The sequence below is a fragment of the Bufo gargarizans genome, chromosome 4 (assembly GCF_014858855.1).
Source record: "Bufo gargarizans isolate SCDJY-AF-19 chromosome 4, ASM1485885v1, whole genome shotgun sequence".
In the NCBI taxonomy this organism is placed as follows: Eukaryota; Metazoa; Chordata; class Amphibia; order Anura; family Bufonidae; genus Bufo; species Bufo gargarizans.
The window spans coordinates 132747208-132762889 of NC_058083.1; the positions used below are offsets into that span (position 1 = coordinate 132747208).

At 43.9% G+C, this 15682-nt stretch overlaps 1 protein-coding gene across 2 annotated transcripts in view; it reads left to right on the plus strand.

Moving 5' to 3' along the window:
- PLOD2 (procollagen-lysine,2-oxoglutarate 5-dioxygenase 2) overlaps positions 1 to 15682 on the plus strand; it is a 167451-nt gene that overhangs the window by 113454 nt on the left and 38315 nt on the right. For both annotated transcript variants that reach the window (XM_044290206.1, XM_044290207.1), the window contains exons 9-10: positions 8005 to 8130; positions 10310 to 10431. In XM_044290206.1, coding sequence (XP_044146141.1) covers positions 8005 to 8130; positions 10310 to 10431 — 248 coding nt within the window. The remainder of the gene's footprint in view (positions 1 to 8004; positions 8131 to 10309; positions 10432 to 15682) is intronic.

The window sequence follows — 15682 nt, forward strand, 5'->3', positions numbered from 1 at the left end:
TACCTATAAAATGGCTGACCTGTAACATGTGCACATGGCAGCTAAAAGCATCTTTATAGGTCCCATGTCCATTATGCTCACATTGCTGAGAAAAATTATGTTTTAATATATTCTAATGAGCCCCTAAAAGCAACAGGGGTGTTTCTGTTATACCTAGAAGCTCTGCTCTCTCTACAACTGCAGCACCTTCTCCACTTTGATTGATTGGCAGGCATCATGATGTTTTCACTGCCTTGACCGGTCAATAAAAGTGGAGAGGGGACAACAGTTGTTGGGAGAGCTGAGCCTCTAAGAGTAATGGTAACCTCCCTGTCGCTTCTAGAGGCTCATGTGTATATATCTAAACATCATTTTTCTCAGCAATGTGGGAACATTTGAACATGGGACCAAAACAGAAGACACCTAAAAATTATTAATAATGAATTGTGGACTCAAGTTATCAATGCATGTGTCAGCAAGTGTTCTGACTATAAATTATCTATCATCAATGCCATAATTTGCATACCGTCTATTAGTGCTCTGGATACAGGCGTGTATACAGTACTTTTTGGGAGTAAAAGTATCCATATATGTGGATATAAGCTGACATGGTATGTCCTTATTCCTCATTAGAGATAAGCAAATTTTTTACTGCAGAGACCCTTTATAGTAGTGTACAGAACTGTGCCTTGCAGTAATATGCATAGGGAGTTTGCTGTGGTAGAGAAATTATACTGTGAGTCAGTATGACATGCAGATGACAGGCGTCGCTCTTAGAATCACTGCACACTTCACTTATTTGGGCAGTCACAGGGCCAAAGTATGAACTCAGCCTTACAGGTCGATGTTAGCGCCAAAAAGACGTGCACTCCTTTTACATCATCGTCAGCTGATTCCACATAGAAGTCTTCAGAACCTGTTCTATTAAACGCTTATACAAGTACAGACCCACAGACAGAGTGGAAAGGGTGTCAGCAGTAAGTTTGTGTTGAAGTCACTGATTATTTTGCCCTTCTTCTGATCCGTCAGAACAATAACCACCAAAAAACGGATCCTGTCTGTTGAGCATCCACCTTCACTGGGTCAGCATTTGGTCAGTAATCCATCAGTATTGATAATGACAAAAAAAACAGGAGTGGATCCAAAACAGAGATAACACGTGACTGAAATATTTGCATGTCTTCTGTGTTTTGCACCCACTACTGCTTTTGGCTACCAAATCACAAGCCAATTCTGATGGGACCATACAGGCCTTACAGCTCCTACACAGACAGGATCCATTGTGCGTCTCATTTTTCCTTCCTTCTGACAGGTCAGAAGAAGGGTAAAATAAATGATGATGTCAGCCAGGCCAAAAGGCAAAATAGTGGCCCAGTCCAGTCATGAAGTGGGGAAGGTGGGAACAGCATGAGAAGTCCACAGTGTGGACTTATGACATAGTGGTGAGGTGGAAGCAGCATGAGGAGACCACAGACTGGCTCAATGACAGTCTGGAGGTGGCGGCAGCATAAGCAGGAGGCCACAGAGTGGCACAATCACAGTCTGGAGGTGGCGTCAGCATCAGGATCCCACAGAGAGGCCCAATGACTGTGTAGAGGTGGCAGCAGCATCAGGAGGAGGCCACAGAGTGGCACAATGACAGTGTGGAGGTGGCAGAAGCAGCAGCAGGAGACCACAGAGTGGCAAGGCGACATAGTGTGGAGGTGGCAGCAGCATCAGGAGACTACAGAGTGACCCGGTGAGAGAGGGGAGGTGGGTGGCAATACAAGTACCAGCTGAAGAAGGTGGGTGAAAGAAGGAGCACTTGGCATCAGATGTGTGGCATCAGGCGGGTGACAGCATCAGAATAGTAGCTGAGGCAGGCAGCCAGAAGAAAGTGTGAAAGTGTTGGTGTGGCCAATGTGATCCCGGAGTTGCATAACTTGAAAGAATCCTATACTGTGCATAAGTGGACACTCTTACATTACCGTCACTTTAGTAACATATGTAAGGATTATCTGGCCAGGGTTCCAAAAGATTATACCCCCTCTTGGTATGGCATCATCCTATAATCCCAGTCCCCAGGTGTAAACTACTCCCCAATTTATATAACAAGGTAATTGAATCTAAGATAGTAGAGATGCCTTCCTATATCACTCAGTGGGAAATTGATTTGGGAGTAAGCTTCACAGACTCAGAGCTAGACAGGATTCTCAGCCACTCACATGGATATTCCCATTGTATAACTATACAAGAGAATTCCTTTAAAGTGGTCACTAAGTGGTACCGTACTGCAGATGTATTACATAAAATGTTTCCATCAGTGCCTGAAACTTGCTGGAGGTGCCACGCAGCTAAGGGCACAGCTTTGCATGTTTGGTGGTCGTGTCCTAGGATTTGCCCGTTTTGGGATGATGTGACTACTGAAATTAAGAGGTTATGTCCAGCAGGTGTGACTCTAACCCCCAAGGCTGTCCTCTTAAACTTGTCAGAACTGCATTGCCCTCTTAGCAAGCACTCGCTACTCTCACAACTGATAGCTGCGGCTAAGCTGTTAATCCCTCTCAAATCAGATCAGGCCCTTACTGTACAGATGTGGAAAGACAAGGTAAGGGAGATTTGCAGATTTGAGGAGTCATTCAGCTGGAAATCCCTGTCTCATGATAAATATTTAGTTACCTGGTCATCATGGCTTCAGAAGCCCTAAAGGTTACCCTTGATAGGTCCCTGGACCGTGTCACACCCCTCTCCTTGTAGTATGGGTCCTTTGTCTGTATGATTTTACCATTCATGTACTGTATTATTAACTTATCATATATTCTAGTAATTATCTCTGATTATATCTAGCAGCATTTGTGAGATTATTGATGATGATTTACTCTGCACTTTTAAACAAGTGTCTAATGCTCTTGTGGTCCTGGGGCATGTTGTCCTCCCTTTTCTGTTGTTATATATGTCTGTTATCTCAATAAACAGAAATTTGAAAGAAAGTGTTGGTGTGGCACCATGGATGATCTAGTCTGATGCATTGGTGGCTGGAAACCCTGGATGATCCACGCCTGATTCATCTTGACAAAAGTCATTCCCCACATTTGGACAGGCGAGTTCTTCTTCTAGTAACTATGGTCCTGCCGCACTACTGGCCGGGCAGGACAGCTTTTCTGGGGCAAAATCTGCTAGTTGCGGCCACAAATCCATTTTGGCTGCCCAGTAGTCCAGTGGATGTTCAATGTGGGGTGGCAGGGTACTGTCCAAGTATGCCACCACCTGCTGGTTCAGGTCCTGCTCCAATTCTAGCAGGTCTAGCTGCTGCTTCTGGTGAGTAGTTTCTTCATTAGGCGGGATGGAGCTTGAACTGCTCCTACCCCCACCCGCCGCAGCAGCCATTGCAGAGGAATGTGAGTGCAGAGGGCATCTGTGCAAGACACTCGGAGGAACTCCCTGTGGTGGAATGATGTTGGTCATCCCGTAGTCCTGGCAACTAACAAATAACGTTGCCTCTTCAAAGGGCCTGAGCAAACGGCAGGTGTCACGCATGAGCTGCGACTGGCTGACATCGAAGTTACACAGAGGAGTACTCCTGTCTGCTTGGATCATCAAGAAATCATTTATGGCCTTTCTCTGTTCGTATAGTCAGTCCAACATATGGAGGGTGGAATTCCAATGGGTGCTGTAAACATTGCATATCAGCCTATGTTGGGGGATACCGTTCTGCCACTGCAGCTCAAGGAGAGTGTGCTTTGCTGTGGACGAGTGGCTGAAGTCCATGCAAAGTTTCCTGGCCATTTTTAGGATGTCTTGTAGATGGGTGGAAGACTTCAGGAACCGCTTGACAACCAGATTGAACATGTGTGCCATGCAGGGCACATGGCTTAGCCCTCCTTGACGCAGCACTGACATCATGTTCTTCCCATTGTCAGTCACCATAGTTCTGATTTTGAGTTGTCATGGAGAAAGCCAGGATTCGATTTCTTGATGAAGGACACAGATACGTTCCATCCCTGTGTGACTTTGTTCGCCCAGTCAAACAAGGAGCAGAACAGCATGACACCGCCATGCCCTGCACAAGTGGTATGCTGGAGGGGCACTGTAAATTGTAAATGGTGGAGGATGAGGAGCCAGAGGCGGTCATTGTCTCAGGACCAATGGCATGACAACGTGGAGGTGGAAACGGTGTCACCTGGCCAAGTTGCTGGTGTGGCTTTGCAGGAAGCACATTCACCCAGTGGGCCTAAAGGACATGTGATGTCCCTGACCGTAGTTACAGCTCCACACATCAGCGCTGCCGTAAACTTTGGCAGACACAGACAGGCTCAAGGACTGTCCCACCTTCTGTTCTACATGTGTGTGCAGGGCTGGTACTGCCTTTTTGGCAAATAAATGATGGCTTGGGACTCTCTACCTTGGCTCAGCACAAGCAATAAGTTCATTGAGAGGTGCAGAGTCCACCACTTGGAAAGGGAGGGACTGCAGCACCAGCAACCGGGACAGGAGCACACATTCAGCTTCTGCGCCGTTGGATGAGTGCACGCATACTGATGTCTCTTGGCAATCGCTTCTGTGATCGATTGCTGACTAAATGACTGATGAGGAGTAGGAGGAGGAGGAGCAGGAGCATCAGGACCAGCAGATGATGGGAAGGTCAGACAGCACCCTTCGGCTGAGGTGGTGGAGCCTTGACTACCTGAAACCGGGTGCATGCCTCTGGGTGATTCAGCGGTTGCTGCAGCAGGCTGGAATACCACATCAGAGCCAAGGTTCCCTTAGGCCACTTTATGGTGATGCTGCATATGTTGACGCAGGGTTGTGGTGCCAACATTGGCACGCTGGCCACGCTTCACCTTCTGCCCACAGATTCTACATATGGCCATGTTCCCCTCCGGCGGCTTAACAAAAAACTGCCACACCGCCGAGTAGCTGATTTTACCCCCAACACTATGCGCTGACTGACTGCTACAGCCGCTGCGTCCGTAAACCTGAGCACCACTACTTTCCTGGGCAGGTATGCTTCTGTGAAGCGGGTGGTCTACCCCGGGCACGTTTGGCTCCCAACCTCCCACTGCTGACTCCTGGCTCCGCTGCCGCCTCGTGGGCAAGCTGCCAATCTCTTCTCCCGATGATAAGGAAGTCCCTAATTCACCTGGCTCCCAAGTGCGATCAGTTACATTATCATTGTCATCATCATCATCGAGTACTGTCTGCACGTCACTGGTGTCCTCCTCAACGGTCTCTGGGTCAGGAGCCTCACCGCTCGCAACACCAGCTCCCACGCCACATACTGTTAGATCAAATAAATAAAAAGGAAATTAAAACACCCCCAAAAAAGTCTGTAATTTTCTCACTTCACCACACAACGGCTAATGAGCCCTTTTTTCCCCCTACGAATACTCGCCAAAAAGGGCTGTAATTTTCTCACTTCACCTTACAACAGCAAATACTTTTTTTGTGCCACTAATACACGCAAAAAAGGGCTTTTGAACATATAACTGCACCGCTGAACTGCAAATATATTTTTCTTTTTTCCTCTTATACACTCCACAAAAGGCTTTAAAACAAAACTGCACAGCTGAATGGCAAATATATTTTTCATTTTTTCACTTATACACTCCACAAAAGGGCTTTAGAACATTTAACTGCACCGCTGAACGGCAAATAGGCCCTTATTTTTTCACACATAGGCCCTTTTCTCTCGACAAAAGGCTTTAGAACATATAACTGAACAGCAAACATAATTTTTTTTTGCCACTAATGCACGACAAAAAGGGTTTTAAAACATATAATTGCACTGCTGAACGGCAAATAACATTTTTTTTTGTGCCACTAATACATGCCAAAAAGGGCTGCAATTTTCGCACTTCACCACACAGCTAATACGCCCTTTTTCCCCCCCAAACAATATGTCATATATTGATTGGTCTTCTGAGACTTTCATGCACTGACATTTATCTATAGCTGTAATATATCGTCAAGAAACAATATGTACATATGGTGTCATGTCCTGACTTTACTAAGGATTTCAATACTAAGCCTTTGTGTACAGAGTATTCATCCAGTGAATAGTTTAAATGTGTCCTATATTAGTCTAGAGAGAGATAAATTATCCCCTTTCATAAAAGTATTCTGCTGGCCTGACTAAAATAAACAACTCATCGTTGCAAACATAAATAGAAAGTGGAACATTTAACATCTGGGGAAAAAAAGTGGAATTGACATGCAGATGGGAAGAACCATGTGTTAGCAATACATAAATTAATAAACAAATTAAATGGACCATAAGGTACAGCTTGACTACAGTGGAGGATAGTGTGAGACATCATAGAACTTAACAATTTACCCTATTAACCATTTTGGTTGGGTTCTGCAAATCAATCTAATATTTTTTGCATGATACTTTGTTTCTGAATTAGTTATGGGTTCAGTGTGCACTGAACCCCTCATTTGCATAAAGAATAAAGGTCATTTTATCAGGAATTTCACAACTGACTGATAATTATGGCAGGTATTATTTTTATTTGCAAAAACAACCTTAACAGAAGGGTTGATTCTGTTGACAGTTGCTCTTTAAACTTTAACCCCTTCCTAACACGCACCAAACATGTACTGCACTGTGGGAACGAAGTTCCAGACATGTGTCATACATGTATAAGCAACAAAAACACGTTTTTTGTGTCTAATTGCACAGTGACTGGGCTAAAATGGCTATGGTCTGAGTCAGGTAGCCATCTTACCTACTGACCCTGAGAAGTTGTTCATCCCTCATGCAACCCCAATCTATGCGACTGGCCGGTTGATCACAGCTCCTTCACTGTAAAAGACAGTGAGAGGGTTGCACGGGGCTCTTATGGGGGTGATTAGTGCACAGGTCTATACCAGTTTTTCTGTGTGCAAACTGTGACCACCAAGCACTGGTCAGTGCATCTCTGATCATCTGTGCTCAGTTTTTGTCACAGGAGATTTTTTTTTTCTCATCTGTTTCTCATTTTTCGTTTGTAAAAATAAATAAATAAAAGGCCATATTGAGGAGAAAATGGTTACAAATTGTGAGATGAGTTTCTCATGTTATCTCTTATGAAAATAAAAAAATATGGGCCTAAAGCAACTTTAAGACTATATAACTCGCTGCTGATTTCCCCTCACTTTTGAGGGAAAAAAGTGTGTCTTATAGTCCCAAAAATATGGTAAGTATACATTTTGTTAGGCAAAGGCAAAAGAGGGTTTTCTTTTTTTCAAACATGTGATTCTCATACCCATATAATACACTATAGTACTTATGTATTGCAGTGTATTATGTCACAATCTGACATAATGCATATAAGTCCTTGACATAAAGCTTATTAGGCAGGGCCTAATAGGCATCCATACATGGCACGCTACTGGAGGTTTTTAGGTCCAAGACTACAGTGGTAACCCCTTGACACCCTACGATCACATCATAAGTGCCAGTGGTGAGAGAGGGAGCCCTGCTCTTTTCAACCGCTTATATTTCGCATTAAAGATTGACAATAGCATCTGAGGAGTTAAACAACTGAGTTTGCAGTTCTTTTTTGTATAACACAGTTGGCACCCACAAGTGAGGGGGTGTCATAATATTACTGTAATACTGTAATTACAAGTGTTAATAATCTTCCCACCATAATGTACAATTATGGTGCAGAGCAGGAAGGGGTTAGTAGCTCTATTAGCATGCATTGAAGACTGAATAATAAGGAATGCTCAGAAAATGAACTCCCCTTCAGGTCTATATTTTTCTATTTTTGCATGGCACGGTTACTGGGAGGGGCTTGGTGGAGTTGGCAGCATGTTTTATCGGAATTGGGCGTGAACTACAATGTCCTCCATTATGGTGTGAAGCAAGTGGCCACCCTATTGAGGCCCCATTTATTCGTGATAGGATCTACAGTAAATATAACAATATAAAACCCCTATTTTCTGAGAAAAATCTGTGTTTAGGATTGAATACTTGACTTGTTTAGTTTTCTCATTAAATTAAATGTTCCCTTATTGTGCCTGTGAACATAATGCATGTAACCAATTTGTTTTTTTTAGGAATATCCAAGGATAACAGTTGGAGTTTTTATTGAGCAGCCCACTCCCTTCCTGCCAGAGTTCTTCACTAGATTGTTGGCACTGGATTATCCCCAAGAGAAACTCTCTCTCTTTATTCATAACAGTGTAAGTATTGCGAGAAGATTGTTATTTACAGGCTTTTACATATCGTCTTACCAGCAGTGGCATAACTAGGGTGTTATGGGCCCCAGTGCAAACTTTGGATCGGGCCCCCTGCCCATTTTTACAAAGAGGCGGCAGATTTTCTTTACACTAAGAGCTCTTTCACACGAGCGGATGCCATGCGGGTAATCCGCTGCATGAAAGAGAGCCAAGCCCCGTTCCGGACAGCAGAGGCATGGAGCATTAACATGATTGATAATGCTGTTTGCCTTTCTGTGATCTTTTTACTGCAAAATCTTTTTCTCACTGTGATTTTGTAGTAAAAAGGTCACAGAGAAGCACAGAGCATTATCAATCATGCTAAAACTCAGTGTCTCTGCTGTCCAGTGCGGGGCTTGGCTCTCTTTCACACAGTGGATTACCCGCACAGGATCCGCTCGTGTTAAAGAGCGCTAAGCCCAATGCATGGCTACACTCACCCAGTCCTAATAAAATCTAGTCCGACCTCATCCAGCGGTTATGCCCACCTTTGTTCCTGTCACAGTAGTTATGCCTACTTTTGTGTCCCCTTACTGTAGTTATGCCCAGATATGTACCTCCCTCACAGTAGTTATTGCCAGATATGTGCCCCCTCACAGTGGTTATGCCAGATATGTTCCCCCTCACAGCAGTTATGCCAGATATGTGCCCCTCACAGAAGTGATACCCAGATATGTACCCCTCACAGTGGTTATGCTCTTTTGTGCCCCCTCACTCTAGTTGTTGTCCCCTTGTTGCAGCTTTATGGGAAAAAAATATGCATACTTACTCTCTTCTCTGATGGCGCGCTCCCACACTCGCATCGCGCTGCTGGCTGTGCTGGAGGCCGATTCCCGGGCCTTCAGCGCTCCTCCCACAGCCAGCAGTGCGATGTGTGGCCTGCAGGGGAAGCGTCTGAGCTCTGAAAAACAGTAAAGGTCTCCCTACTTTCACTCTGAAAACAAACAGCCCGGCAGTGAGTGTGCCTCCTCCCCTCCTTGCCTCTGCACCCCCCTCATGTTTGAAAAGCGCTCTGACTGGGCCAGGCATTCTCACTGTACTTCATGCCGGGCCCCGTCAGAGCGCTCCCATTACACTTGAGTGCAACGGGCCCCCTCCCCCCGCAGAGGGTGCGACGGCGATCGTTATGCCCCTGCTTACAGGCATGTTGTTTAATGCTTTTTAATTTCCTGGCAATCTAGTTGAATTGATGTGATGTTGCTTATGGTCTGATTTCATATACTGAATCACATAGATTCACTCCTGGTTTTGACTTTCAATACTGCATCAGGAAACCTGACCGTGCAATGCACCCTCAGAGAAAAGTTGGCCCCTATGCAATAAAAATACTGACAAAAAGGAAAAAGAAGGGATCAGATCCCTTCAGAAACCAGTGGGATCCAGCAGCCCAACTTAATTAAAGGGGTTATCCGAGAATTACTATTGATGACCTATCCTCTGGATAGGTCATCAATATCAGATCAGCAAGACACGACTCTGTGACCCAAGCCGATCAGCAGTTAGAAGAGGCTGGGCACTCTGAGTGTAACAACCTCTTCCTAGGCCATGTGATCACCGTACATGGTCACATTGCCTAGTTGCAGCTCACTCCCATTTCAATGGGGCTTAACTCCAATACCAAGCACTGCCACTATATGATGTACTGCGCTGTGTTTGGAAAGCTCCTTGAAGACTGCAACGCTGACCAGAGCTCCAGAGATGTGTTAATGATGACCTATTGTGAGGATAGGTCATCATTATCTTTACCAGGATAACCCCTTTAATCATTTCCTGCATGCAGAAGAAAGTTCACAGTATAATAGTCTCAATGTTGCATGGAATGACTGCCCTGGAACCCAGTCATGTAATGATTTTCTTTAGAAAATCCTGGATCCACCAACATCATGTCCTTTAATTGGTTTACGATCTGTTCTATGGACAGGGATGTCACTCCACAACCTAGGACAAAGGAGGTGCTATGGATAAGACCAGAACTATTTGTCTCTCTGCTGTATTTCCAAATGAGGTGGGAGACTAATAAATCTGGATGAAATTGCTATGAAATTTGCTATATTGTCTTTCATTCTGTCATCTATGTATTTTCAGACATCATGTAATGATTTCAAATATGAGCTCAAGAGGAACTTTCTTATTTGCATTACAGGAGGTGTATCATGAGAAACATGTTCAGATATTCTGGAAAGAAGCCAAAACAGTCATTAAGAACCTAAAAGTAGTGGGACCCGAAGAAATTATTACTCAAGCAGAAGCAAGAAACATGGGAATGTAATATAATCTAAATACCTTCTGTCCTATGACTATAGTAGACCATAGTTGTAGCAGTTATGTTTGTAAAATAGTTGTTGCTCAATAACACAAATGGCCCACCAGAATGCTTAGGGGAAGTCCATACCTGATGGAATATTTTTACCACAAATCTCACTGCAAATCTGTGGTCAATCCACTGCAAAGTCTACATGTGTCACATTTGGATTATATTAAAGATTGTGCTGTGGATTCACCCTTTGCATTACAATAGGCAAAATACACTGTCAATATTTGTGCCTTTTCTGCCCAAAAAACGAGCATGCTGTAGAAAAAATAATAATCTGTGGCACACTCTGATTTCTGTCGGTTTTTAAAACCCTACTCACTTTTATTGTACTGTAAATTGCTGCAGGTTTGTGGCACGGAATCTTCACTGCAAATGCACAGCATATAGACAAATCCTTAGGCATCAATTCATATTGAAAAAGAGATGGAGGGAGGTGATTAGAGATGAGCGAAGTTTTGAAAAATTTGATTTGGCTGCTTTGCCGAACATCGGCAAGAAATTTGATTCATTATGAATTACCTGTTCTTGAATCGCTTTCCATTGTATGGAACGGGAGCAATGACTGCGAGCTGCTATCATGCCGCCCCATCATTGAACCCCTCAGATTCCACGTTCAACACTGATTGCAGCATCTGTGACTCACATTTAGACTTTCGGGAGTTAATCAGGGGTTAAAATAATTATAATAATTCTCGCCTCATCCACTTGCTTGCCGGAGAGGCCGTCTTCTCCTGTCTTGATTGAAGAAAAAACCCCAAAGGACCTGCAGCGAGCGTGATGATGTCACAATCTGATCACGCTGGTCACGTGCTGTGGCGGTGTCACTGATGACTTCAGGTCGTGCTCCTAAGGCTACTTTCACACTAGCGTTCGGGGCTCCACTTGTGAGTTCCGTTTGAAGGCTCTCACAAGCGGCCCCGAACGGATCCGTACAACCTCAATGCATTCTGAGTGGATGCGGATCCGCTCAGAATGCATCAGTATGGCTCCGCTTGGCCTCCGTTCCGCTCAGCAGGCGGACACCTGAACGCAGCTTGCAGCGTTCGGGTGTCCGCCTGGCCTTGCGGAGACAAACTGATCTGTCCAGACTTACAATGTAAGTCAACGGAGACAGATCCGTTTGAAGTTGACACAATATGGCTCAATTTCAAACGGATCCGTCCCCCATTGACTTTCAATGCAAAGTCTGGACGGATCCGTCTGACTAACTTTCACACTTAGAATTTTTTCTGAAATATAATGCAGACGGATCCGTTCTGAACGGATCCCATCGTCTGCATTATAGGAGCGGATCCGTCTGTGCAGACACCAGACGGATTCGCTCTGAACGCAAGTGTGAAAGTAGCCTAACGTGATCACGTGGTGACATCATAGTAACATAGTTTATAAGGCTGAAAAATACATTTGTCCATCCAGTTCAGCCAGTTATCCTGCAAGTTGATCTAGAGGAAAGCAAAAAAATAAAAATAAATGTGAAGTAGAAGCCAATTTTCCCCACTTTAGGGGAAAAGAAAACCTTCATGACTCCATTATCTTATTGGCCTTGGCAGCAGCTGCCTGACACTGGTTTCTACAGCTTGGTTTGCTGTTCACTAAAATTCCTAGGTCCTTTTCCATGTCAGTGTTAGGCATGCACACGACCGTATTTTGTTTCCGTGTCCAATCCGTTTTTTTGGCGGATAGGATGCAGACCCATTCATTTCAACCGCGCGCTGTCCGCATCAGTATGTCCGTTCCTTTGCTCCGCCAAAAAAATAGTGCATGTCCTATTTTTTTCTAGTTTGCGGATAAGGATAGGCATTATTACAATGGATACGCCCAAAAAACGGGTCCGCAAAAATAAAATGATGCCATACGGAACGTCATCCTTTTTCTTGCGGATCCGCAATTTGCGGACCGCAAAACACATGCGGTCATGTGCATGAGGCCTTACCCAGTGTTTTACCATTTAGTATGTACAGGTGACTTGCATTATCCCTACCTGCTTTATGCAGTCATATAAACTCCATATAAACCATATACATGTGTGTAGTTTTGTTGAATTCGAGTTGACCATTGATGTTAAAGGTTAAAAAAAAAAAAAGAAATTCAGAAGTTGGTCTGAGGTACGTAATGGAAATCACACCGAGACATTGGAAAGTAAAATCAATGGTGGTAGAAGACATAATGCTTTCAATCCTGTAGACTGAAAAAATGTTCTACTGTAATTCAAGAAAGACCGTAGTTCTTGTGTTAATCGCCCTTTATTAGTGTAAGGCTACTTTCACATTAGCGTTTTTTGCGGATCCGTCATGGATCTGCAAAATCGTTGCAATAATACAACCGCATGCATCCGTTATGTCTTCTTCAATAATACAACCGCATGCATGCATTATGTCTTCTAAAGCCTTGACTGACCCGTCATGAACACCATTGAAAGTCAATGGGGGATGGATCTGTTTTCTATTGTATCAGAGAAAACCTACCCATCCCCATTGACTTACATTGTGTGCCAGGATGGATCCGTTTGGCTCCACTTCGTCAGGCGCTGCCTGCAGTCAGGCGCTGCAGGCAACGTTTTGGTGTCTACCTCCAGAGCGGAATGGTGACTGACCGGAGGCAAACTGATGCATTCTGAGCGGATACTTTTCCATTCAGAATAGGGCAAAACTGATCCTTTTTGTACGGTTTTAGGGATCCCATGACGGATCTCAGAAATGGAAAGCCAAAATGCTAGTGTGAGAGTAGCCTAAAACTACAACATTTTATATCTACATGTAAGCCGCCCATTAAGTGTAATTTATGTAATGCAGCTGTAAACCGTTTTACAATATAATTTTGCTCTGTAAAACTCTCATTACTGGATGTAATTTAATAGTAGGATCAAGCTAGACAGCAATTTAGCAGGATTATCTACAGTACTTTGTCAAATCAATTAAACTCATTTCTAGAGAGAGAGTGTTCTATAGTCCTAGACCAGTGCAAATGCTGTTTCATTTGAGGAGGAGAAATAGTACAACATTCCTTCGAGTTGATGTAAAAGGCACAGAGAGCTGTTATCTCCCAGAGCACAGCAGGATTTGTCTAGATTTAGGCTGGGTTCACACTTGAGCGTTGCGCAAACGCGCGTTTTACGCGCGTTTTTGACGCGCATTTTTATGCGCGTTTTTGTAATAGTAAACGCGCGTTTGACGCGCGTTTGTGTGATTCACTACAGTGTCCTATGGCCACAAACGCCCCAAAAGTCGCTCATGTACTTTTTGGAGCGTCGGGCGTTTTACAGCGCGATCGTACGCGCTGTAAAACGCCCAAGTGTGAACCATTCCCATAGGGAATCATTGGTTTCTCCTTGTTGAGCGTTTTACAGCGCGTAGGAACGCGCTGTAAAACGCTCAGGTGTGAACCCAGCCTAAGTTACACGATCCAATGTAAAATATTGCAGCATAAAAATGAAGAAGGAATAATCAGAACTAACTACAATATGCTAGTTTTATGTATCATTCTGTCTTATAATCCTATACGTATAAGGTTCAGAAATAGCATTGTTTTTCATGGTAATAGATGGTATAATACAACAATCTTCTGTCCTTCCCCATATCTGAGGGCTTGCTATGGTGTCTTGTAATCCTAAAATGGGAAAATTGGACTTTTCACTTAATACATTACTCATGCAGGAGTCCATTTGTTGGGTTTTGTAGTGTACAACTTCATTAGAAAGAAATGCTTAAAGCATGGAAAGGTTTTGAATAGTTGATGCCTCATAGTGTAGGGGTGAGCTGTGTTGTGTCCTAGGCTCTTAACTCCTTAAGGACACAGTCTTATTTCACCTTAAGGACCAGGCCATTTTTTGCAAAGTGTCACTTTAAGTGGTGATAACTTTAAAATGCTTTGACTTATCCAGGCCATTCTGAGATAGTTTTTGTTTTGTCGCATATTGTACTTCATGACACTGGTAAAATGAAGTAAAAAAATAATAATTTTTATTTATAAAAAATACCAAATTTACCAAACATTTGGAAACAATGGCAAATGGAGAAAAAAATTCAGAATTTCAATTTTTTGGGCAAATTTTCCATTTTAATCCATTTTTTCCAGTAACAAAGCAAGGGTTAACAGCCAAACAAAATGCTATATTTATTGCCCCGATTCTGTCATTTGCAGAAACACCCCATATGTGTCCGTAAACTACTGTACGGGCACACAGTAGGGCGTAGAGGCAATGGTGTGCCGTATGGTTTTTGGAAGGCAGATTTTGCTGGACTGGTTTATTTACACCATGTCCAATTTGAAGCCGCCCTGAGGCACCCCTAGAGTAGAAACTCCATAAGGTGGCAGTTTTGTTGGGACTATTTTCAGGGTACATATGATTTTTGGTTTGTCCATATTACATTTTTGTGAGGCAAGGTTACCATAAATAGAAATTCTGAATTTCATCTCCATTTGCCAATAACTCTTGTGGAACACCTAAAGGGTTAAAGACCTTTGTAAAATCAGTTTTGGATACCTTGAGGGGTGTAGTTTCCTAGATGGGGTTTTGCCTTCCATATACCATACGGCGTTCCTTTCATTCTGCGCCCTGCTGTTTGGTCATACAGCAGTTTATAACCACATATGGGGTGTTTCTGTAAACTGCAGTATGAGAGTAATAAACATTAAGATTTGTTTGGCTGTTAACTAGGGATGAGCGAACTCGAACTGTATAGTTCGGGTTCGTACCGAATTTTGGGGTGTCCGTGACACGGACCCGAACCCGGACATTTTCGTAAAAGTCTGGGTTCAGGTTCGGTGTTCGTCGCTTTCTTGGCGCTTTTGTGACGCTTTCTTGGCGCTTTTTGAAAGGCTGCAAAGCAGCCAATCAACAAGCGTCATACTACTTGCCCCAAGAGGCCATCACAGCCATGCCTACTATTGGCATGGCTGTGATTGGCCAGAGCACCATGTGACCCAGCCTCTATTTAAGCTGGAGTCACATAGCGCCGCCCGTCACTCTGCTCTGATTAGCGTAGGGAGAGGTTGCGGCTGCGACAGTAGGGCGAGATTAGGCAGATTAACTCCTCCAAAGGACTTGATTATTGATCGATCTGCAGCTGTGGGTCATTGAGCTGCTGATACTCAATTGCTCACTGTTTTTAGGCTGCCCAGACCGTTTGTCAGTCACATTTTTCTGGGGTGATCGGCGGCCATTTTGTGTCTTGTGGTGCGCCAGCACAAGCTGCGACCAAG